The sequence below is a fragment of the Anolis sagrei genome, chromosome 2, assembly GCF_037176765.1.
Source record: "Anolis sagrei isolate rAnoSag1 chromosome 2, rAnoSag1.mat, whole genome shotgun sequence".
Classification (NCBI taxonomy): Eukaryota; Metazoa; Chordata; class Lepidosauria; order Squamata; family Dactyloidae; genus Anolis; species Anolis sagrei.
Window position 1 is genome coordinate 148,473,330 of NC_090022.1, and position 24,092 is coordinate 148,497,421.

Below are 24,092 nucleotides of genomic sequence, written 5' to 3' on the forward strand. Positions count from 1 at the left end.
CAGTACCAAATATGAGGGATGTATGTATGTACATTTATATAGGTCTCTCAACTGTTTAGCCAATAGAGTAAAATGTTAACCAGCATGCCCTATTCCAGTTCCAAACCTTGGCCTTGTCAAGTAACTTGCACAACACTCTGTCTGAATCTGTGATGAATTTGCATGAGCCTGACTCAGAAAGCTAAGGGCATCACAGCTTTGATTGGCTAGATCAAATGCCAGCTTCCCTCACAAAGACACGGCCTGGTGAAAGATGGCACGTGGTTTCAATTCCTAATGTACATTAAGTCTATAATGGTTTATGGGTTGGTGAAGTGGCTGAGAGGAGGACCTCGAAGAGCCAAAACTGCACGATGGCACCAGGAAAGCCTGTTATGAATAGACATCAATCATTAGTATTAGGTTAGTCTCTTTTGCTGCCCAGTTTCTCATGAACATTTTTGGAGAACCTCAAGATGAACAAAGACATAATGTTCTAAGAAACCACTTCAGTATACATTTTACCTTTTTTACTTGAGACAATTTCTTGGAAGAGGAAAGAGATAAAAGTACTTTTGACTTGGGTAGCATCTGCTGCATAGCTACAACTCTATCCCAACTGCATTTTCTTAGTACCCATGCAAGTATTTTTGAAGATTTGCACTACTTCACTTCATAATGAATAATGAATGTGATCCAAGGACCACCACACACACCACAGTGGCAGCTTCCCTCCAGCATTTCATAACTATCTCTCTTAGAAAATGTTATCTATTTTTAGCAACTTGCTAGTGCCATCAGAAAATTTCTCATTCAAGCTTTTTGATAGCCACCAAATCTACAGAAGCTGCTGGTAAAAGGTATCCTGAAAATACCAGTTACTACCCCAAGATCAAACCCTTGTGATTCACAGTGGGACACCATGTGTAAGTACCTTAAACAGACTACCAGTATTAAGAGTCAAACTGGCAGGACTTACTATATTAAATACCCGCATGTCCTGCAATCTTATTTATATAATTGAATGAAGATATACAGGATGTCATCTGTAGTATGTGAGGAAAACAACCACAGAGTTGTATATACATTTCAGGAATTACAAGCCTACAATCCTGACCAGGAAGCTGGAGCAACCAGTGGCCAGGCATTTCCACTTGTGACATCACAGCCTCTCTTGTTTGCCCCTTTCATTATTGAGGTACCAACTCCTTCAGGCATTTTGGACAAACAAGCGAATGTCTGGGTTTATAGACTTAAGACCCTTACTCCAGCAATCCTCAGCCTAAAGGATTTCTGGAAACAATGTTCTGAAAAGCCACCTTGGATGCTGTTCAGTTTTATCTTTGGCATATGATGAAGGCAGAATATGAAACCTTTTGCTAATTTTGTATGTTCTGTTTGTTAATCACTGAGAGCAAAAGCATGATGGAAAAAAACAAGAATGACAACAGATGCAATATTCAACTTGATAGTTTCTATGTCCATAACATAAGTTGTGATGCCATGATTGTACCTGAGGGTGTAAAGATCCTAAAGGCATCTGATCCTGGAAACTAAGCAGGGTCAGCCCCATTTAATATTTGGATGGGAGACTGTCAATGAATGGCAGATCTGGAGATTCTAATTCTAGTGAAGAAATGGATGAAATTACCTCTAAGTATGCCTTGCCTCAAAATGTCCTATAAAATTAAGGGGCCACTGAAAGTTGGAAGGCAACCGAAAAGCAATTACACATATATTTGTAATTAAAATTAATATGTTGCATTTACACTGGCTGAATATTTTGTTGTTAAGGATTAATATACAGATAGTCCCCTAGTTGAATTTGTTTGTAAGTTGTAACAGGTACATTTTTAAAGTGTAACTCCAGCTCTGTGTGTGTGTGTGTGCGCGTGCGCACGCATGCGCAAGCATGCACACACACACACAAACACACACGTTTTGGATAGTAAGAGGAAGAGTTAACACCCTGTGGTGTTTGTTTTTCTATCTGTGTCCCTATTCAGAAGATTTTGCCTCACTTTCTATGCATGTGATATTTGGATTTTGAAAAAAAAAATGGCTTGTTGTGGAAATAAGGATTAGTGATAAAGCTTCAGTGGAGACATCATAATAACTTTTTCAGTAGTGAATTTCCCTTCCTAGGGGTAGACTTCTTTCACTTCCTGTTGTCTCGCCCCCGTTCTTAACTATGGGTCATTTGAAAGTTGGGTGCTTGTAACTCAGGGGCTACCTGTATTTACAAGCTCAAGCTATAAAATCAGAAGTAAGAAGTGGAAGTGACTGCAGCTAACTCCAATTTAACCATATAGGACTGGAGTCATGCTGGTCTTAATAAATCGGTGACTTATGCTACCTACTGCTGTCCTTCAGTATATGTGTAAGACATGTACAAACTCCATGACAAATTCCCCCGCATCATAATTTACAGTTTCATCACTGATACCCAAGAAAAATGTATCTGAGCTATGTACAAAATTGTAAAATTGGTGCAACTACTACCCTCCATCATTGCCCCTATAAAAGCATTTGTTTCTTTTTTAAAAATATGTATAGACAGTTGATTGGTGGCTTTCGATTTCATTAGGTATTTTTTGTTTAAGTTGGTTCTGACAAAATTGCACTGATACCAGGCATGGCAGCATGTCTTTTACATTTGTTTGTTAATTTTACATCTTTCTGACAAAAAAGGCACACAATGCACTGACAAGAATAAAATTAACATAAATAAAATATGCAGTTTTAAAAAATACAAATAGAAAGATTTCAGCAAGAAAGAAATAAAACATCCAATTAAAACTTCTTCAACAGCCATCCAGCTACATGGTAAAGTACCGTCAGAATAAAAAGTGTTTTGCCTGGAAAAGGAAGAACAATATTGAACCGGGTGGATCTAACCCCTCTTGGCAATGCCTTCCACAGCCTGGAGCAACCACCAAGAAGGCTTTTTCTTTGCACCTCAATCACCAAACAAGACTCTAAGCCTAAAACAAAGGCCTCCACTGTTATGAGAGAATAGAGTATTTCAAAAAAAATTCTACACATCATTTCCAAATATAGTGTTTTCTAGATCCTAGCCAACACTTTGAATTCTGCTTGAAACAAGAACGATCACTTGAACAGTTTCAACATGAGAATCACATGCTTCCTGTAACTATTCAAAACAACAACCACAGTATTCTAGATCACCAGAAGATTCCAGACATTTTTCAAAGATAGCCCCAAATTAGAGCATCAAATTGTAACAAAATGTACATTAAAAAGATGAATAGCCAATGGATACTATTCCTGTTTCTGGAAATCAGTGGCAGTTTATCTACATATTCTGGAATCCAGCCAACTCCCTTATTTACTGATCTATTTCCAAAGTTTGTAAATCCTAACAGAAATTTAGATTTCCATTATCCATTGGAGCCTCTGGGTCTTGACTATGCTCCTGCTGATCCCTCTCTCCTGTTGAAACTTAACAGTCACACCACATTGATTTCTCTTGCCTTCATGTAGGCAGGAGTTCTCTAAGACCTGCAATCTGAAGAACACATGCCACACAGAGATATAATTTTGTTCTTAGAGCTTCCTGCAGGAGGTTCTCTTTTGTGGACCTTCCAGAATGTATTTTATAAATATTAACTTCCATTTCAAATGCCTCATGTTTCTGTTTGATCTCTCATTCCCTGCTCAAAACACTGCTCATTCTGTTTTTACGCAGCTTCCAATTTCCACCAGCCAACCCTGCAGGGTTTGGACACACAAACAGAATCACATGACACATGACAGCTGGAATGAAGTGAAAAACTGGTGGAATCAAATCACTGAAAAGCGAGTGGGACTAGTAGTCCCAATGATGTCCCAAATCCTATTCACATTAACAAAACTATCAATTAAGTCATTGAGACGAGATGCACTCTGAGATAAAAATGCACATCTGCACCCAGATGAAGTCCCTCACTTGAAAGAGATAGGATCAATACTCCAGAATGAGAATGGGTTTTTTTCTACACCACAGTCAGGCTCTGAACTGTCACACAGAGACATAACTGTCATTAAGAGATGTATCTGCCATTCAGAGATTTATCTTTCATTCAAAGACATATACTGAAATACGGTGATCCATGTGCAGGTGAGCTCAAACTGTGCTGTATATTGGACTACCTCTGCATCAAGTTCAGAAACTTCAATTACTTCAAAACATGGCAGCCACGTTTGTTACTGGTACATCTAAGACTAACAATATTACACCAATATATTCTTGAGAGGAATTGTAGATATGTTATATAGCTCAAATAAACAACAAACTTGCATGATCCAAAATAAAAAATAATGTTTAAAAAAACTCATATTACACCACTATTAAAATCATGGTACTCGCTATCAATCTATTTCTGGACAAAGTACAAAGTGTTGGTTATTAATTTGAAGCCCTGTGTGGTTTGGGTCCAGGTTACCTACAGGGTCTTCCTGTATAACCTGACCCACACATTCAAATCTTCTTGGGGACATCTACATCAGTCAACCAAACGTAGGATGACCATTACCCAGAGGCCATTTCAGGTTCACCCAGATTGTGGAATGGCCTGCTAGAAGAGATTTATCAACTCAAGATGCTGTCTAGGTTTAAATATGTAGTAAAGACAAGTCTCTTTTGGTGGATTAGTTTTAGATTATGGTTTCACTGATTGATGCAATGATTGATTTTAATACGCATTGACTTTATATGCTTTTATATGTTTTATATTTATTAAAACTTATGGTTTTAATACCATTACCATTCCCCATCTTGATCCACCAGAGAACTGGATAAGAAATAATTATTACTATAATTACTACATCATCACAATTGTCATCTCTATAGCTATTACCTTGGGAATCTGAAGGGTCCCTTCAGATCTCTCTGCTGGGTCATACCGTCCATCTTCCCTGCTGTCATCATTGCGGTCATAGTAATCCTCATAGTCTCTCATTCGGTAGTCAAGTCTCTCGTCATATTCTCTGTAAGTGCCATTGGAGTCCACTTCTGTGTCTTCATTGATCACATACTCCTCACCAAGAAGGTCCTGTTAGAAGAGAAGAAATGAAGCACAGTTTCATGGGTGTTTTTCCTTGTAACTTGCAGATTCATCGGTAGCCCCATTTTCATCCTTCTGAATGACATACATAAGCTCTCTCACACTTTTTCTTGTCCATTACATTTTATGTCCTTTTTCAAGGTAAGAACTTTTATTCATCCAGTCCTATGAGGAGTAGTATTCACCCACCTGAGAGTATATATACATGATTTTTGTACTACTCTTTACTTGGTTTGATTCAAGGATTATACATGTATATGTACATTTGCACACATATAGATGTTAGTACTATAAAAGACAGATAATCTATAAAGTGAGTAAGAAAATGATATAACAACAGTCATAACATCAATACTTGAAGAGGAATGGAAATGCATAGATCATAATGAAATATTCTGTGTGTAGTGTAGACGATACAATTAACCCATGTAGCTACAGAAAATTCAGAAGTATTTTTGTAGTCCACCATGGCACTAGGTTTCTATTGGACGAGGAGATCGGATTATGATTTTGCTGTTGAGACGTGATGGATTAGTTATATAGATGTATAGATGCTATATTGATGTTCTGCTGTATTGTTATATTGATGTAGTTGATTTAGTTACTGTTTTAAATGCTAATGTTGTGCACCTTGTATATTGTCCTGGCTGTGAACCGCCTACGGGCTGAGATAGTGCGGTATACAAGCAAAGTAAATAAATAAATAAATAAATAAATATTGTACTGGATGGCATGGTTTTGTGTGGCAATGGGTTCAATTACAGGAAATGAGATTCCACCTGAACATTAGGAAGAACTTCCTGACTGTAAGAGCTGTTCAACAGTGGAACTCTCTGCCTCAGAGCATGGTGGTAGCTTCTTCATTGGAGCCTTTTAAACAAAGGCCAGATGGCCATCTGTTGGGAGTGCTTTGACTGTGCTTTTTTCTGCATAGCGGGGGGTTGGAATGGAATCTCCCATGTGGTCTCTCCCAACTGTATGATTCTATAATTTTAAGAAGTTATGGTAGCACTGCTACCCAAATAAATGGATCCAAGCTTGAACTATCCCTAGATGGCCAAGCAGCCTAAGCTGAGGCTGCCATTTGAATATATCATAAGAAGACATGACTCATTAGAAAAGACACCAATGCTTTGTAAAGGCAATAATAAAGAGGAAGACCTCATTATATGTGGATAGACTCTCTCAAGAAAGCTATGTACATCAAGTTAAAGGCAAGGAGGAAATATGATTTGCTCTTTCCTTTATGAATGAAATGGCACATCCTTTCATTCATTTCGACTGTAAGCAATACCTTGTGCTGTCAGTCTGCAAAAACAAAACTGTAGCCTTTTCTATTTGTTTTATCCCACATGCTGAGAAAGAAAATTAACCACAATCTGCTACTTTCTTGTACCAAATAAGAGAGTATAGAAAATGCTCCCTTGGAAAAGGATGGACTGCCCAATTATTTCTGCCTTCAACAGTAGTAGTTACACCCCCTACCCTAGAACTGTCCACAGCATCTCTTTCGATAATCCAAAGGAAACAGCAGTAAACTATAGCTGTATTCTCCCGGTGTTAGTTTGATCAAGGAAGTGCTATAAGGCCTGTGCGTCTCCTACTGTGAGAAGGAGACATTCAACAAGGGTTCAAGCACTAAGGTTCTGAACAACTGTCAGTGAAAGGCCATTTTGTGCAACCTATTCAACAGTAAAATCTGCACTGCAATAGGAACCACTTTAAAGGCTTTTTTAAAGGAAAGGTTAATTATTTATCTATATTGTGAATGAAAGGCAGCATGGTACAGTTATTAAAAGTACAGACTTCTGAGTCTTCAGATAGAAAAACCAGGTACAACCTTTAGCAACACAGATGTAATGGAGGAGGTGGACAGTCATAGAATCATAAAATCTATGTAAAGAATCTTACTTACTTTACTTACTTACTTAGGTGATCCCTTGTTGTCTGAGTAAGATTATCCTCCAAGTTCAGTGTCCTGGCGATGGGTCCATAGGTGACTGTGGAGCCTGATTCTTTACCTGCATCTTCTCCCGCAGTGAGGGCATCGGTTTCCAGGTGGAAGGCTGTCCCGGTTGGAGTTGGCTTGATGCACCTTCCTCTGCGCATGTTTCTTTCTTTCACCCTCCATTCGTGCCTCTTCAAATTCTATAGCACTGCCGGTCACAGCTGATCTCCAGCATGAGCGCTCAAGGGCCAGGGCTTCCCAGTTCTCAGTGTTTATACCACAGTTTTTAAGGTTGGCTTTGAGCCCATCTTTAAATCTCTTTTCCTGTTATCCAACATGTTCAATGACGGATCGGGTTTCTCATATGCTTCTTCAAAAGTGTTTAAAGTGGATTGTAGGTCGTCTTCTGAATGTGTACAAATGACACTGTCATCAGCATATTGGAGTTCATAAGAGGTGTTGTTGTGACCTTGATTTTGTCTTTGAGGTTAAATAGCTTGCCATCTGTCTAATAGATAATTTCCACTCCAGTAGGAAGCTTTCCATCAACAAGGTAAAGTATCATAGTGATGAAGATGGAAAATAAGGTTGGGGCAATAACACATCCCTGTTTGACACCTGATTGCAACTTAAATGGGTCACTTTGGGAGCCATTGCTGTCCCAGACTGTTGTCATCATGGAGGAGCCACAGGATGTTGACAAATTTGTCAGGGCACTCGATTTTTTTTTTTGAGGATGGTCCAAAGAACATGTCCTGCCTCTACAGTGCACAGAAAGTGATCTGAGCACTACACCATAATCTTGTAACCTTCCTGCAATTTAAGAGATGGTCAAACAATCTCTAAATATTGCCAAGCCTCAAAATAGGCTTGTAAGAGGAAAACAGGATGTCTCTGAAGAATGTAAGTAGAAAAGGGATGGGAAAACTCCATGGGTCACATTTCTTACCAGTGGTTGGATAGTAGGTTGTGTCAATATCATATACACACTCCATTAGCTCAAGTTCAAAATTATTCTCTTCCCATTTACACATGGTCCGCTGATGACACTCAGCTCGTTCTGAGGATGGAGGGCTAGCTGGACTCTGTACCTAAAAATTTCTATCAGTGCCTTGAGGCCGTTACTGGATGGTTGCGTGCCAGCAGGTTGAAGGTGAATCCAGCGAAGACGGACATCCTTTGGCTGGGCCGTCCAGGTGGGAGGGAGATCCAGCTGCCTACCCTGGATGGCGAGACACTACGTCCGTCACCTTCTGTAAAAAGCCTTGGTGTCTTATTGGACCCGCTGCTCACAATGGAGGTCCAGGTCTCTGCTGTGAGCAGATCTGCATTTTTCCACCTACGTCAGGCTAGGCGACTGGCTCCCTTCCTATCTAGGAACGACCTGACTACGGTGATCCAGGTGACGGTCATCTCGAGGCTTGACTACTGTGACTACTGAAATGCCCTCTACATTGGCCTTCCTTTGTCAGTGATCTGGAAACTGAAGCTGGTGCAAAATGCAGTGGCTCGTCTTCTCACCGGGGTGCCGGCAAGGTGTCGTATTACCCCAATTCTACAACAGCTCCACTGGCTCCCGATTGAGTACCGGATTACTTTCAAGGTGTTGGTACTAACCTTTAAGGCCTTATATGGTCTGGCGCTGGCATACATGACGTCCCGCTTATCCCCCTACCAACCCGAGATTACTTTGGTCCGAAGACCAAAATTTGCTTGAAGTCCCCAGCATCCGGACTTATCATCTGTCCTCTACTAGGCAGAGAGCGTTCTCGATTGTGGCCCCTTATTTATGGAATGCCTTGCCAGTTGAAACCCGAACCATCCGAGAGCTACTTGCTTTTCAGAAAGCCTGTAAAACCTTTCTTTTCCGACAAGCTTTCGATAGGTGAATAACTCGGGACTATGTCTGTTCTCATTTTTATTGTATTTTAAAGTTGGTTGTATTGTTTTAATCTACTGCTGTAAACTGCTCTGAGCCAAATTGGGAGTGGCAGTATACAAGTCAAATAAATAAATAAAATAGTCAGGCACACATGAATTTACATAGGCAAAACATACATTCTGACAGATAATCCCACATACACACTTTCATAAATGCATACTCTATAATCTCTTTCATAGGACCTTGGGGGGGGGGGGGGACTGGAGTAAATGGTAGGCTTTCTAAAGTCTATTTGTCACAGGGAGGAATCAGTGTTCAGGGAATCATAACACATGCAGAAGGTTAATTTATCCCAAATTGTGAGATATACATTCTTCAATCACCTGATTGCCACATTGTCATTAGTCTTGACAAAAGCCTACTACTGTCTCCAAATAAAGGATTTTTCCCAGCCTAAATGGCTGCTGGGTGGGGGCCAAGAGGGCTGTGTGCTATATGGGGTGCAGGGGAACAACACACTGGAGCACATCTCACTGGCAGGCAACTAATCCCTGGCCTCACTAAAGAAAAACCCTTCTCACATTCTAGTTTTCCATGGATCTTTAATTATGCTATTTTTGGAAAGAAAAAAATAAACATTTACAACAGAATGAAAATTAATAGAATAATCAAAAGTATGTATATATACATTTTAAAGTGGTGATATTGCATTAAGCCAGGGTGCTATCTTTTCTCTGAATATGTGACTCAGTCTTCCCTTTCTACAGAACAAAGGGGGGACCACTGTTTCTGGATTCACTTCTTTCTTTTGACTTCATACCTACTACACAATCTTTTTTTTCAAGTCAAGAATTATATGTTTGAGACTTTACCAAGACTCCAAAGACGAGTGAATACCTCTTTTGGGAGAACTCAGAGGTGGACCCTAGAGGATACCATAGCCACATTTCCCAAGTCTTCCTACCTCATAGTTGTCAGTGAAGTTCAGGTTGACTGTGACTGTGGCAAGGACTCCAGGCTCCCCATCAGGACTGTCTTCCCAGAACTCAGATGCAGGGGTAGCTGGAGTTGGAGCATCATACTTGGGGATTGCAGGTATAAAAAAAAACAACAACAAATAAGATTTTACCCAAATAACTTCAAGGAAGCATTCACTAACCCTTTATAAGCATTAAGCCTAGATGTTACACGCAAGCTTCTAAAAATTGCACAAGCATTAGAAATAAGCTAGCAGCCAAAAGCCAACCAAGGTGGTCATGGTGCAAAGAAAATGAAAGCCAAATCAAGCCTAGTAGCTACAGGCAAGTACAGCTAAAGCTGGCTATATTTTTAAGGCCAAGGGATAGGGGATAGAGGGTTCTGTTGGCATTGATACATACACTGATAGCCTGAAGCATCCTGCAATTGGTTTTCAATTATCCTGAGTGTTCAAACCTTGACATTCAGAGAATGGCACTTGAGAATGAAAGAGGGATGGCCAGCAGATAAAGATGCAGAGTTTGGTAGGTCTGGGGCTGAATGTCATGGCACCTAGTAGGTAAGAGTCAAGCTGACCTTTTTTGTCTGAGATGTGGAGACAGGATAAAGTTAAGAGGCTCTCCAGCCAGGCACAAAATCACCTGTTCTATTTAAATATGGTCTTACACACTAGTAGGGTGAGAATCATCTAGTTCTCCAAATGTTTAGCATTACAGATATCAACAGTCCTGAACTAGCATAATGATAAGACAATTTCTATAACATCTGGAGGACTACATGTTTTCTGCTCCTAGTATAGAAATCACATGAGTGGAATATCCATTTTTTTTATATAGCCCAACTACCTATTTCATGTGGGCCACTGGACAGCCTTGTGATGGATGTATCATTTGCAAAGGACTGATGGCCAGAAAGTCTAATGAACAGATATTTCCCAATATTATGAAGGCTAACAACCCCCACTTAAAGCCAATGAACACTGTATTCACAAACATGTGCCCAACAGGCATAGAGGCACGATGGTTACACTTAAACACTGAGCATTATCTCACTATCATAATACATAAAACTTCTTTGCATAGAAATATTCGTCTGAATTTTTTAAAAGGGGCATGTAGGAAGTATTTTTTATTTAATTTATTTAAAACATTTATATTCTGCCCTTCTCATCCTGAAGGGGACTCGGGGCAGAGCACAGCATATATACGGCAAACATTCAATGCCAGGACACAAATTCATATACGCATAAATAAATATTAAAAACATTGATCTCGATATTAAAATACACCATTTAAAATTTTCCTAGTCATCTGAGTCAAATCTAATTGGCCTGGTAATCTTTCCTATTGCTGCTTTATTGCCCTGTCCCAAAAACTTGGTCCCACAGTCAAGTATGTAACTACATGGATAGGTAGCACTTAGTGTGACAAAAAACCCAGCGTTGTTACTGCAGAGGTAAGAATGAAAAGGCTCTTGCATGGTACAGTAGTTGGAGCATTGGACTATGACTCTGGGGGTGAGGGTTTAATTCTCTGCTGAGCCATGGAAATATGCTAAGCAAATCGTATTCTCTCAGGTTCAAAAGAAGGTAAACTCCCCTATGATCAAATCATGCCAAGAAAACCCCTTGTTAGGTTTGCCTTAAGTCTACTGTAAGTCAAAAATGATTTGAAGGCACACAACAATAGCATACAGGTCTTCTGAAAACTGTGCTAATTCCATTACACTCCAGCTGAAAAGTTGGAAAGCAGAGCCATTCCGTTGCCGCTGCTTGGAGACCATTTGGCTCTTCTTTTCCTTGTATTCTTTCCATCCCAGCTGGTCACTATCATAACTTGGAGATTTCATGTCTGCATTTGCTTGTTTTCATCATCCATCCTCATTATTCTTCCCCCGCCCTTTTGTCTCACATTTTTAGATTGTTTATTATAGGTCTGGTGTAAGCCATTTTAGAAACCTTTTGAGCATAAAAACATCAAACCAAGGCTGATGAGATTGTAGCCTTCCAGATGTTGTTGGACTCCAAAAAGCATGTGCCCCAGGCATTCAGGTCAATAGTGAACAATGATGATGACTGAAGTTCAACATCTGGAGGGCCACTATTTCCTCTGCCCTGCTATAAACAAATGAAAGTGGTATAGACCTTACAAATCAGGTTGAAAGGAACCTAAAGGAAATCTATCTATACACATAATAAAAATGAAAATGTGTATGTGTGTATGTGACAGTGTCCACTTACACAGGCAGCCTCCTGCCTCCACAAACAGGCAATATTTCCAAGTGCTGAGAAGCCTCCAAAGGCACTCCCTCCATTGGCACTGCAGGTTATAGTGAGTGCCATGAACATGTAGCCCAAATGCTGCCAATGTCCTCCCCAAACACTACAGCCCACCACCCAAGGAATGTTTTCATTCAGGAAGAATTTTATCTTAGATTTGACGTGTTTCCTCCACTACAGGCAGGCATCCCAGGGTTCCTTGTGCTGAATTTGAATGACCCCGCCCACTGCCTCTTCTATCCTTTCCTATTGCACACAGCAAACACAGGAATTGATCAACAACTGAACAGACTGGAGGGGTTTGGGGGATTGACTCAACAGGTATCCAGAGAACATTGAACCCAGCCAACAAGAGAACCAGACCAAACTTGGCACACAGAACCAACATGGCCAACTGTAAATACTGGCTGGGTATTGGGGTGATTGCCCCATGATTCTGGGAATTATAGTTCACCTACATCCTTATGCATTCATTAAAAACAAAAGGAAAGACGGGCTTTTTTCTAATAAATAGTGTTATACATTACCAAACAGATATTACCAAATTTTGAAAAACAAACAATGCCTTTCTCAAATAACCTGGACAACGTTGGGTCCCCAAGCTAGTAATGTATCAAGCTGTCTGATATTGATTCAAATAATTGGTCCATTTTGTTCAGTAATGTCTATGCTTATCAGGGATAATTCTGCAGGATTTTTAGTCAGGATTCTTTCCCAGTTTGAAAACTTAATCTTTTGGAACACCGCTCAGATTCCCTTGGCCTGCAACACGCCAGCTGAGAGACTCTCAGAATTGTAATCAAAGCACTATAACCTCTTACAGCACTGTTGGAATAGTACAGACATTTACATATTTTCTCCATTTTAAATATTGTATTTTGATTCACTGGGAGTGTTCGTATCTGTGGTCATTAGAAGGTTATAAGAAAACTACAATAGACATTCTGAAAATGTTTTGATCTCAAAGTAGTTCAGTTCCAAAGTGGATCTTCAAACTGTTCCTTTCACAATGTGCCACTGATACACTTTTTACCCACCCTAAAAGCTGTGTTCTATCAAGTCTACTGAATTACACAAGAGTCATCTTTCCACAACCTTTGACCATGTTATATGGCCATGATCACAAATTTGAATAAGCAGCTTCCTGTTTTAAACTAGCTCAATCTGGTGCAACCAATAAGTCTTATGAATCTGACAGACTTGGAAACTTCGTGAAAATGTCTCTGGAAAATTGGGTATGGTATCTACCAAGGGACAACCACTGCAAAATCAATCCAAAATTCACCCAAATGCAAAGGTCCTATGACTGTTTGTGCCACAACATGAACAAAAGTTTTCAACTCCATTCCCAGACAGTGGATATGGACAATGACAATATAGTGCATGTGCCTACACCAGGACAAAAAGGAGGGAAGAGTCTTCTTTGGGGGGAAACAACAGGAAAGACAGAAATGCTCTTGGGCTGCCAATACCAAGCAGCCCAGCAGCTGGAGTTCTGATCCCAGAAGGAGGAACTCCGCCAACTGCTCCATTTGGCAAGGAAATGGTTCTCCCGGGCCAAGCCAAGAGTGACTCATGGTAGGATGAATTCAGCATCCCCGACCCATATTTCACAAGTTTCTGGATGGAGTCTTGACATAAAAAGGCCTGTAGTGGGAGGAATGAGGCAGAGCAGAAGGCAGTAAAATAGAGAAAGGGAATGTAATGTGCCAATGAAGGCATGCACCTACATCAAAATATTTGACAGAGGTAAAGAACTGCCCTCAAATTCATTGGGAAACCAATTTACCATGAATGGTATCTTGTACATGCTAGAAAACAAGAACGTTGACCAATATTTCAAGAGAAATGCATCTTTTCTCAATCCACATGTAAACTCTTAGTTCCAGCTCCATGTCATAGAAACAAAAACAAAAAAAAAATCCATGGCCATCCTAAGTAAAATCCTGGTGCTGGCAATGTACATCCATGCTCCCAAGCCTACTGAATGATGCATTAGTCATATTTCTAGGTCCCTAAAATAGTGCATACAGATACCTTATATGTTTATATATATATAATTTAAACAGGGGTGATAGCATTCAGTACTGATAAAGAGGTGGCCTTTCCAAGAATGCTTCTGGATCTCATGAGAACCCCAGATATATATTTTAGGAAACCTGTAGACTGTTTCATATTTTACACAGCAACCAATAGTTGGTTTTCACTGAGCATACACTCAAGAAAAACACCTCTCTGATTACTGTTCTTGTATGCTACACGTGTCTGAAATACATGTCATTTGTAGGTATTTTTTAAAAAAAATGTTATATGTGAAGAAATTTTATCACAAAATTGGAATTCAGTGGTATTTGTTTCAAAATGTTATCCTAAGTATCACACAGTAATTAAATAATTCTATGATGTTCCAGTCACATATTATTATTATTATTATTATTATTATTATTATTATTATTATTATTATTATTAGAAACACAACAAGAGTAGTGCACAGCAAACAAGATCTTTATGCTGATTGTTGTATTGGATCACACATCGGATACTTCCCAAGTGTCTAGGACTGTGTGATGTATCAGCGAATAATGCATGCAAATCCCAATAGGGTGGCCTTTTGCAGCTTACAGATGGTAATTTTGTCAGCGTCAATTGTGTTTAAGTGCAGGCCAAGGTCTTTAGCCACTGCACCCAGTGTGCTGATCACCACTGGGATCACCTTGACTGACTTGTGCCAGTGTCTTTGCAGTTCGATATTACTGTTGTTGTTGTTATATAATTAATATGACGTTTAAATGTTTGTGATTGTCTTAATAGGATTATGTTGATGTTTTATAATGGTCATTTTGTATGATTTTTGTGTTGGTAATTAAATGTTTTGCCCTATGTTGGAAACCTCCCTGAGTCCCCTCTGGGAGATAGAGCAGTATACAAATAAAGTTTTATTATTATTATTATTATTATTATTATTATTATTATTAGAAACACAACAAGATGAGTCCACAGCAAACAAGATCACTCTGCTGGCTGTTGTATTGGATCACACGTCGGACACTTCCCAAATGTCTAAGACTGTGTGATGTATCGGCGAATAATGCGTGCACCTCCCAGTAGGGTGGCTTTTTGGAGCTGGCAGATGGTAATCGTGTCAGTGCTGATTGTGTTTAAGTGCAGGCCAAGGTCTTTAGGCACTGCACTCAGTGTGCCGATCGCACTGGGACCACCTTTACTGGTTTGTGCTAGAGTCTTTGCAGTTTGATCTTTAAATCCTCATATCATGTCAGCTTTTCCAGTTGTTTCTCTTCAATCCTGCTGTTGCCTGTGATTGCAACACTGACAATCCACACTCTGTTTTTTGACATGATCGTGAGGTCAGGAGTATTGTGCTCCAAAACTCTGTCAGTCTGAATTCGGAAGTCCCAAAGTAGTTTGATGTGTTCATTTTCTGTAACTTTTTCAGGCTTGTGATCCCACCAGTTCTTTGTCGCAGGCAGATGGTATTTGTGGCACAAGTTCCAATGAATCATCTGAGCAACGGTGTTATGCCTCTGCTTGTAGTCTGTCTGCGAGATCTTCTTGCAGCAGCAGAGGATGTGATCTATTGCTTCATCTGCTTCCTTGCAGAGTCTATTATTATTATTATTATTATTATTATTATTATTATTATCCCTCTTTATCTCCCCAAAAGGGGACTCAAAGTGGCTAACCCACATATTTTTCCTCATTATGTTGGGTTAGAAAATATTATAGTTCCCTAAGCCATTCTACCCATTAGACACAGTGAGAGAAGAGAAGGGAACCACTAGTCAGGAAATATTGGCAGGGACGGCACATTTTCCTTCAACTCACATCATTCTTCTCTTGAAAGTACAAACAAAGAAGTTGATCTAAATTAGAAAAGCGTCAAGTGATTGAGTACACAGAAATTCTCCAGTTGCGTTTAAGAGGTAGTGATGACATGTAATCTGATGACAACAAGGTCTGAAGAAAAAATGTTCCTGAGCACAAAAACTTACCTGTTTCTGAAGGAAAAGACTTTGCAGTCATTGGGCACCAGGAGAATCAGAACCAGGGAGGAGAGCCCAAAATACCCAACTCTCAAGTGTCCATGAGCTAAAAGATGTAGAGCATGGCTCTTTAAGTCATCCAAGAACAGACAACAACCTGGCAGCCACATGAACAGAGCAGGCAAGCAATGAGCAGGCAGTTCTACTGCCCCAAGCACCAGGTGGGATAAAACAGGAGAGAAGGCAGCAAGTTAAATTGGTTAGGCAAGAAGCAGAAGTTGGCAGGCAATAGGTTAAGCGAGCAGAGACTGGGAGTGATTAGGCCAGCAGAGGGCAGTTAGTTGCACTCTCTACCTGGCCTGGGGCCGGGGTGAGCGAGGACAGCTCAGGTGACTCCTTGTTCCTCTTCTTCTTGCCTCTGCCTCTCTTCTTGCCCTTGCCCCTTCCTTTGCCCTTGCCCTTCTTACCCTTCCTGCGTGGAATGTTCTGCACGTAATAGGAGTGTAGGGTAGAAGAAAGGGAGGAAACAATGAAGGAGGGGTGGGAGGGAGAGAGAAAGCAGGCACTTGAGAAAGAAGAGACATTCAACACCCCCTGGAACACCAAGAAATGCCACCCCCACACCCAATCACCAGGAATCCATTCCCAAGTGACAGATCGACAAAACATGGTATCAACCCCTTGTGGGACACAAGAGGGGCCCTTCACCCAGCAGGTATTGTCTTCTTTTGAATATGAATGTCTTACATCAGAGCATATATACCCCTTCTGCCTATATATTGTTATACTCTGCCCAAATTATTCTTTTCCAAGATTTTACTGAGTGCCTTTGAAGGCAATCCCAACCTGCCTGTAATCTGTCCAACAGGCTGCAAAGCCAACCTCCATCCACCGTCAAGTAAATAATCCAGGCTCTTTGTTGGCCCTTTCTGCTGGTGAGTCATCATATGGAACTCAAAGCAGATTTCCATATGTTGACCATGTTTGCACATCATAAGAAACCTGTGGTATGAGTTGTTGAAATCTGTCTTGTTATAATGTGCAAACTAAATTCTGTTAACAAGCAATGATTTTGTTAACCAACTGGAAACCACAGTATAAGCCTATGGCAGTGGTCCCCAGGTGTTTTGACCTACAACTCCCAGAAATCCCAGCCAGTTTACCAACTGTTCGGATTTCTGGGAGTTGAAGGCCAAAACATCTGGGGCCCAAAGGTTGAGAACCATTAGCCTATGATTTAGTGTTTGCTTAGGAATTTCGATTTGTTTAAACCACTTACATGACATAGCATGTCATGACATATACAGTTGCTCATCTACATTTATGGCTACCAGATTTGATTATTCACCGATTATTGCATTTACCACAGCTTCTGCTGCTGCCCTATGTTTAACAGTGAGGACTTCAATAATCACACTGATGGGATGGCTGACCATACATGTGTGCCCTCGTGCATGCACTTGCTCATGAGGAAAAGGGATGGGACACGGAACGCAGGAGGATGGGTGGCACACAGTTCTCCAGAGTAGATGGAGAGGGAAAGATGTGGGGAGGGGAAGAGAAGAGATCCAGGGCATTTGGAGGGCATAGGTAGAGTTTTTAATAGAAACATCATGACACTTCATCATTACACTTACAGAGGCAGTGGGTAAATAAGCCATGTGTAAGACTTAGAAATTCTTATTAAGCCCAGACCTGGGCAAAAGTATGATGGCTGGGACCCAACGCCAAGACAGCGCAGCGAGTGAGAGACGCTGGCGCGACAGAGCCGTGGCAAGATAGCTCGCCGGAAAAGGGGGGTGGTATCAAACAGCCAAGCATAGTGCTTAAGGCTATCAGGATATCATATGCAAACATGTTCAAATACGTAACATCTTCACTTCTCTAATTATGACCACGTTGTGCAAAACCAGCATTGGGTCCCAGCTATCACACTTTTACCCATACTTTCCAAAGCTGCTGCCATAAAGTCACCTGATGTAGCCCTTTCTCACTACCTTCACCCTCCTCCTGTCTGCAGGATCCGGTGGGTCTAATTCCCAAGAAAGTTGAGGGTCAGCTATAAACCAACAGCTATGGCTTGTCGAAGGCTTTCATGGCTGGAATCACTGGGTTGTTGTAGGTTTTTTCGGGCTATATAGCCATGGTTTAGAGGCATTCTCTCCTGACGTTTCGCCTGCATCTATGGCAAGCATCCTCAGAGGATGCTTGCCATAGATGCAGGCGAAACGTCAGGAGAGAATGCCTCTAAACCATGGCTATATAGCCCGAAAAAACCTACAACAACCCAGCTATGGCTTGTTTTTTTATTTTTCCACAGCTGCCCATCTTAAAGCAAAACTGTTAAATTGTATGAGAAAAACAAAACCAGAAATTAAGAAAGCAAACCTTTTTTTATAGTTGTCTAGTGCACAAATTCAGCCTTAAGAAACAAAACATCATTAACATAAACTATGGTTTATTGTGAAAAATATACTCAGAGCCAAAGAGGCCTCTAGTGCTATTTCATTTCCAAAGGCAGATGCTGGGTAATGGAAGTTATTCTGATGGGATGGAAGGAGATCCACTTGTCCTAAACCAGTGGTTCTCAACCTGTGGGTCCCCAGATGTTTTGGCCTTCAACTCCCAGAAATCCTAACAACTGTAAAGTGGCTAGGATTTCTGGGAGTTGTAGGTCAAAACACCTGGGGACCCACAGGTTGAGAACCACTGTCCTAGACAATTTCTTAAACTTGACTAACCTCTTAACTCTGAAGTCAGCAAACTTTGCTCCATGGCAGTGGTTTTCACTGTGGGTCCCCAGGTGTTTTACTTACAACTCCCAGAAATCCCAGCCAGTTTATCAGCTGTTAAGATTTCTGGGAGTTAAAAGCCAAAACAATTGGGGATTCACAGGTTGAGAACCATTGCTCCATGTTTTGTCTGATGTTGCTAAACATACTCTCACATTAGTATCAAATTTTCCCCTTTCTCTCATAATATAATGTTTCATAATGTCCTCTGTCCCTTTTGTAATTTTTATGCACGAAAAACCTTTAAGGTTGAGAGATTTGAGACAACTTTCATAGGTATGTCCATTTATGTTTTCCGAATCATGTTTCACTACATATTGCTTCAGTTACATATCTGCAGAGTCCCTCATATGCTGGGAAAACTTCCCTTGCAAGAGTGTAATACATGGAAAAGAAGCCACGAAATATCTGGGACATCCTTTGAATACATTACGTAATAACTACAAATTTCCCTGGGAAATATTACCACACTTCCATTGCAGCAGGCCTGTAGCCAGGATTCTGATTCGGGGGGGGGGGGGGGGCAGAGTTTGATTCGGGGGGGGGGGGGTAAGTCTGAGCGAAAGAGGGTCTACCCTAGCAAACCTTTTGTATCATTACCCCAATACCCCCATGCTTATGGGATATATTGAGTATGGTGATCAGATCATGATATGAATAAACATAACAGTTTAAATAATGCACCAATAAGGCCTTCTCGCGGACCACCATGAGAATTTCGGGGGGGAGGCTGAAGCCCCCCAAGCCCCCCCCCCCCCCGGCTACATGCCTGCATTGCAGTCTGAAACATGCCTTTTCTATATCATTATTAAGGGCACTGACATGATAAAAAAATAACCCACCATCTCAGGTTATTTCACTGTTATCCCTGTATGTTGTGAACCAGTGACAGGAAACACATGGCCTTCCAGATGTTCTCAGTCTCAGCTCCCATAATCCCTTACCAATAGCTATGCTGGTTAGGACTGAAGAAAGCTGCAGTCTTACAACATCTAGAGAACCACATATTCCCAGTCCCTGTTGTATACAAGAAAGGGCTTGGTGATGGTGGTAATGACAAGTGTATGTCACTCACATCTGTCATTACAACTGTAAAGGATGGCAAAGGGACATGAAGATAGCTAATCTAAGTTCTAGTAGGCATTCTTGTGTGGTCTCCTACCTCCTCTGGATCCTGGGTGTGCAGTCTGTAGGTGAGTTGCCTGTCACAATCAGGCATATAATGTTGGCAGTATTGTGCCGCAGCTGCTGGATCTGACACAACTAGCAGTTGCTGCAAGTCACCCTGAAAAAAGAAGAGAAGAAGCATAGCCAGTCAGAATCTCTTTGTAAACATGTACAGAGACAGAGAGAGAAAGAAACAAACAATGCTGTTCCACTACATTGCCAAGTTATGTCTGTTACTGTTTACACCAGGGTTAAGTGACTTGTGTCCTCCAGATGTTGGACTCTTCTTTCCATTGACTTCTAGAGCAAGGTCAATGGTGACGAATGAAAAGAGGGAGCCACAGGTTTTCCAGCTCCTGGTTTACATGCATTAATGATGCAGGCATATGCGAATATGATCCCATATTAGTGAAAATATTTTTAAAAAATGACATAAAAGTGGGAAACCATTATTTTAGTTGTACCTTCTTTTTCCATATAACAACTAGTTACCATTTTAGATCACATTTGCTCTAACTTTTCAGAGTACTTCCCCTGTGCCCTCTCAGGAAATTTTATAGCAACCTTATATAGTTAGTATTACTTTTCCTCCATTGTGAACTGCAGCTCTTATTATTCCCATAAGAGAACTCTAGCCCCTTCCACACAGCTGTATAAAATCCACATTGAACTGGATTATATGGCAGAGTAGACTCAGATAACCCAGTTCAAAGCAGATATTGTGGATTATCTGCCTTGATATTCTAGATTATATGGATGCGTGGGGGGGGGGTCCTCTGTGAGTTAACAGTGGAAAAGGTCTAGAGTTCATGCTATTGTTCACACCATTTTTCAAAGTATGATACCATGTCTATCGACAACTGGCAAGAGAAGTTCTGTCTCATCCTACAGAATATGAAACATTTAGCTCTTAGTCTTTATGGAACCTTAACCCAGATTGTTTCAGTCAGGAGGCAGATATTTCAACTGGTTACACAGCCTACAGGGCCTGGTAAACACTGAATTTCCATATTATTCTCTACTGGAAAAGGAACTCCCTTTGTCTGATTGGCCTTCATCCCAGTCTTCAAATTGGCTGAAAGGTCAATATACATCCCTGTACTTCAATATTTTTCTTGGAGATAGCAAACTCTTTTTGCATTTGCCTGATGATAGATCTAATCCAGAGTGTAGAAAAATCACACTCTTTTGGACTATAACTTCAAGAATCCCCCCAGTGATTTGGGGCCTCTGGTCACAATGACTGAGGGATTCTGGGAACTGAAGTCCAAAAGACAACTTTTCCAAGATCAGATTTTATCTCTAAATAGATTTGGCACATATAAATCACACTAGAGAATGATTCCACTTTAAATCCAGTTTCTGCCTCCTGCAGGATTCTGGGGTTTGTAGTTTGGTGAGGCTGTTAAAGGCTCCTCTCTAAACTACAAACCCCAGAATTCTGCAGGAGGCAGAAACCGTATTTAAAGTGGATTTTTTTCCTCTAATGTGACGAGGCTATAGACACAGCAGTACAATTCAACTGTTTCCCACACTTTTCATCCCTCTCCTGAGAACAAACAGTTGGGCAACACAGAACTCTATGTCCATCTCATGATGAAGCCTGGCAAAGAATTAAGTGCATTCAGAAAGCTGGCATGTTTGCACAATTACAGATTAATGCAATAAATGAAGTTAAAAGCAACTCCCTTCCCGCTCTTTATTGCCTGAGACGAGAATGCCAATGATAAGCTTTGCCAATTTTAGATGACTATGCCTGTACACAAACGCACACTGAGTTACAGCTGGACATGCCCCCACTCCCACCACTGAGCCTGTGTAATCCCGGCCAGCCCTGGTGCACAAGAAACATTTGCTCCCAATAAATCATCCTCTACAATATGGCCAGTAGGCCTGCTTCCAGCACAGCCTCCGGAACTGCCTGCTCCCACCTGCTCAGCTGGGACCCGCAATTACTCTGCTGCTCCCAGCATTCCTTTAGAGATGGAAAGAAAAAGACATATCCAGGCAGTAAGACGGAAAGTTTGGGGTGGGGGAAACAGGGGCTGAGTCATGGCCCAAAGGATGGGGTCGGGTAGGGACAGCAAAGGCTAGATCAGGCAAAGGAAGCCCCCTCGTTCAAAGGAAGTCACAGGAAGGAGGAGGGTGAAGCAGACAGGATTAGGAGAGCATCCAGATTCCCACACACATAAATAAACAACCAAATGCATATGTATACACAAAACAATCTGAAACATCTGCAACCCCAGCTATGTGCACTTGTGGGGAAAGACAAACATGGAGGACTCAGTATATATATACAGTTTTATAGGCACACAGAGTGTCATACTTCTGTAATATTGACAACAAACTCTCCTTTTCCATCCTACAAACAGCAGAACCCTATTCAGGCACTACTTGTGGGTCCCCAGGTGCTTTGACTTACAACTCCCAGAAATCCCAGCCAGTTTACCAGGATTAGGATTTCTTGGAGTGGAAAACACCTGGGTATCCACAGGTTGAGAACCACTGTGCTATGGTGACCCAATAAAGTGTCACACTAGTCTCAATCCCATCCAGTATCCTTTTTTTCACATAGATAGGGCTGTGAGTTTGAAGAGGGGAGACTCCTACATGTACAGAGATTCTTCTGGTGAGCATGAGTCCAAGAAAACTAGGAGGAAAAAAACTGTCTGTGTATCATACCAGAGTAAGGTGGTGCAATCATATCATTTCTTACTTCCAGAAACAATTTATGCTGTGAACATCTTGCATGTAGTATACCCTACCAGGCATGCCGATTTAGTAATACTAAGATGGTGCTTGGGGACTGGGTGATTTACTGTGGCACATGTAGCAATGATATTCTCAAGTATGGCAGAGGCTAGGCATTAGCAGGAGGTCAGAAACAAATCTGCATTTGTGAAATCTGCCCTTCATATTCAGTATTTGCTTTCAGAAACTGTCTCTCGTGTATTCTTGTTGTGTTTCTCTTTCTCTGACTCACAATTTTATTCACACACACATTTTATCTCATGTAATCTCCAATGATTCTAATTTGACAGGGACAATCCCAATTCATCATCTGTCATCCCACTACTTTTAAAATGCCCTATATTTTTCTTCCTTTCTACTTTCCTCCTTTGTCCTTAGCCTGCTGCTTCAATTGTAGAAGACTGAATTCACATAACAAAAGTCGTTTATTCTCAGTTGTCTCAGGGCCCTTCTAGACTGCCATATAATTCAGAATATCCACATTATCTGCTTTGAACTTGATCATCTGAGGACGCTTCAAAACATGATGAAAATCCATGCTGAAGTGGATTTAAATAACCCACTTTGGCATAGGTTTCAGTCCCCAACTCCCCAACAAAAACCCAGGCTTTCCGGCAGGGCTTACATGCCACCCTGAAGCCCCCCCCCCCCCAACTTCCTCCCTAGTGTCCTGGTGTGAGGACATAACACCTGAGGAGACAGGAGGGGTCCTTGCACATCATTTCCTAGTGCTAGGAGGATGCAAGGAGGGAAGTTATGGTGGGCAGCTACCTTTTCATTGACTGTTAGAGGCTAAATTGGGAGCCTGGGGGAAGGGGGAGAAAGCCATCCTGAACATTTGGGCTCCAGATGCCCAAAAGATGTAATGGCAAAGGAAACTTGCCCCAGGATAGTCCCAGGACTATCCAAAAGTGAGTCTCCACAGGCCAAATCTCCCATTAGACCCGGGCCTTTCAAGAAGGCCCAGATCAAATGGGGTATCTAATTAATTCGAAAGAAACCAAGGAAACCTTGTTTTTCTCTGAAATAATTCATTTTATACCAGAGGCGTCGTTTGGAGGTCTCCAGTAAAAACCGAAACAGGTCCCAGTTTTCGGCCTCTGGATGGGCCCTCAAACTACACTGCCACATAATCCAGATTTGGATTTTATACAGCTGTGTAGAAGGGGGCCCTGCAGGGTAAAGAAGAGAGGAGGGCATAGTTTTGCCCTTTCCAATAGGCTCAAGCAAAAGCAAACTTTTGCCTG

The 24,092-nt window shown here is 41.1% G+C and overlaps 1 protein-coding gene across 2 annotated transcripts in view; it reads right to left on the minus strand.

Annotated features, from left to right (window-relative positions):
• The window catches only part of COL5A3 (collagen type V alpha 3 chain), a 180,499-nt gene that overhangs the window by 103,122 nt on the left and 53,285 nt on the right, over positions 1–24,092 (minus strand). The window contains exons 5-8 of one of the 2 annotated variants that reach the window (XM_060763835.2): positions 20,087–20,209; positions 16,487–16,618; positions 9,840–9,956; positions 4,839–5,033 (exon numbers count right to left, since the gene is read on the minus strand). In XM_060763835.2, the coding sequence (XP_060619818.2) occupies positions 4,839–5,033; positions 9,840–9,956; positions 16,487–16,618; positions 20,087–20,209 (567 nt within the window). The remainder of the gene's footprint in view (positions 1–4,838; positions 5,034–9,839; positions 9,957–16,486; positions 16,619–20,086; positions 20,210–24,092) is intronic. The other variant, XM_067463950.1, reaches the window with a different exon arrangement.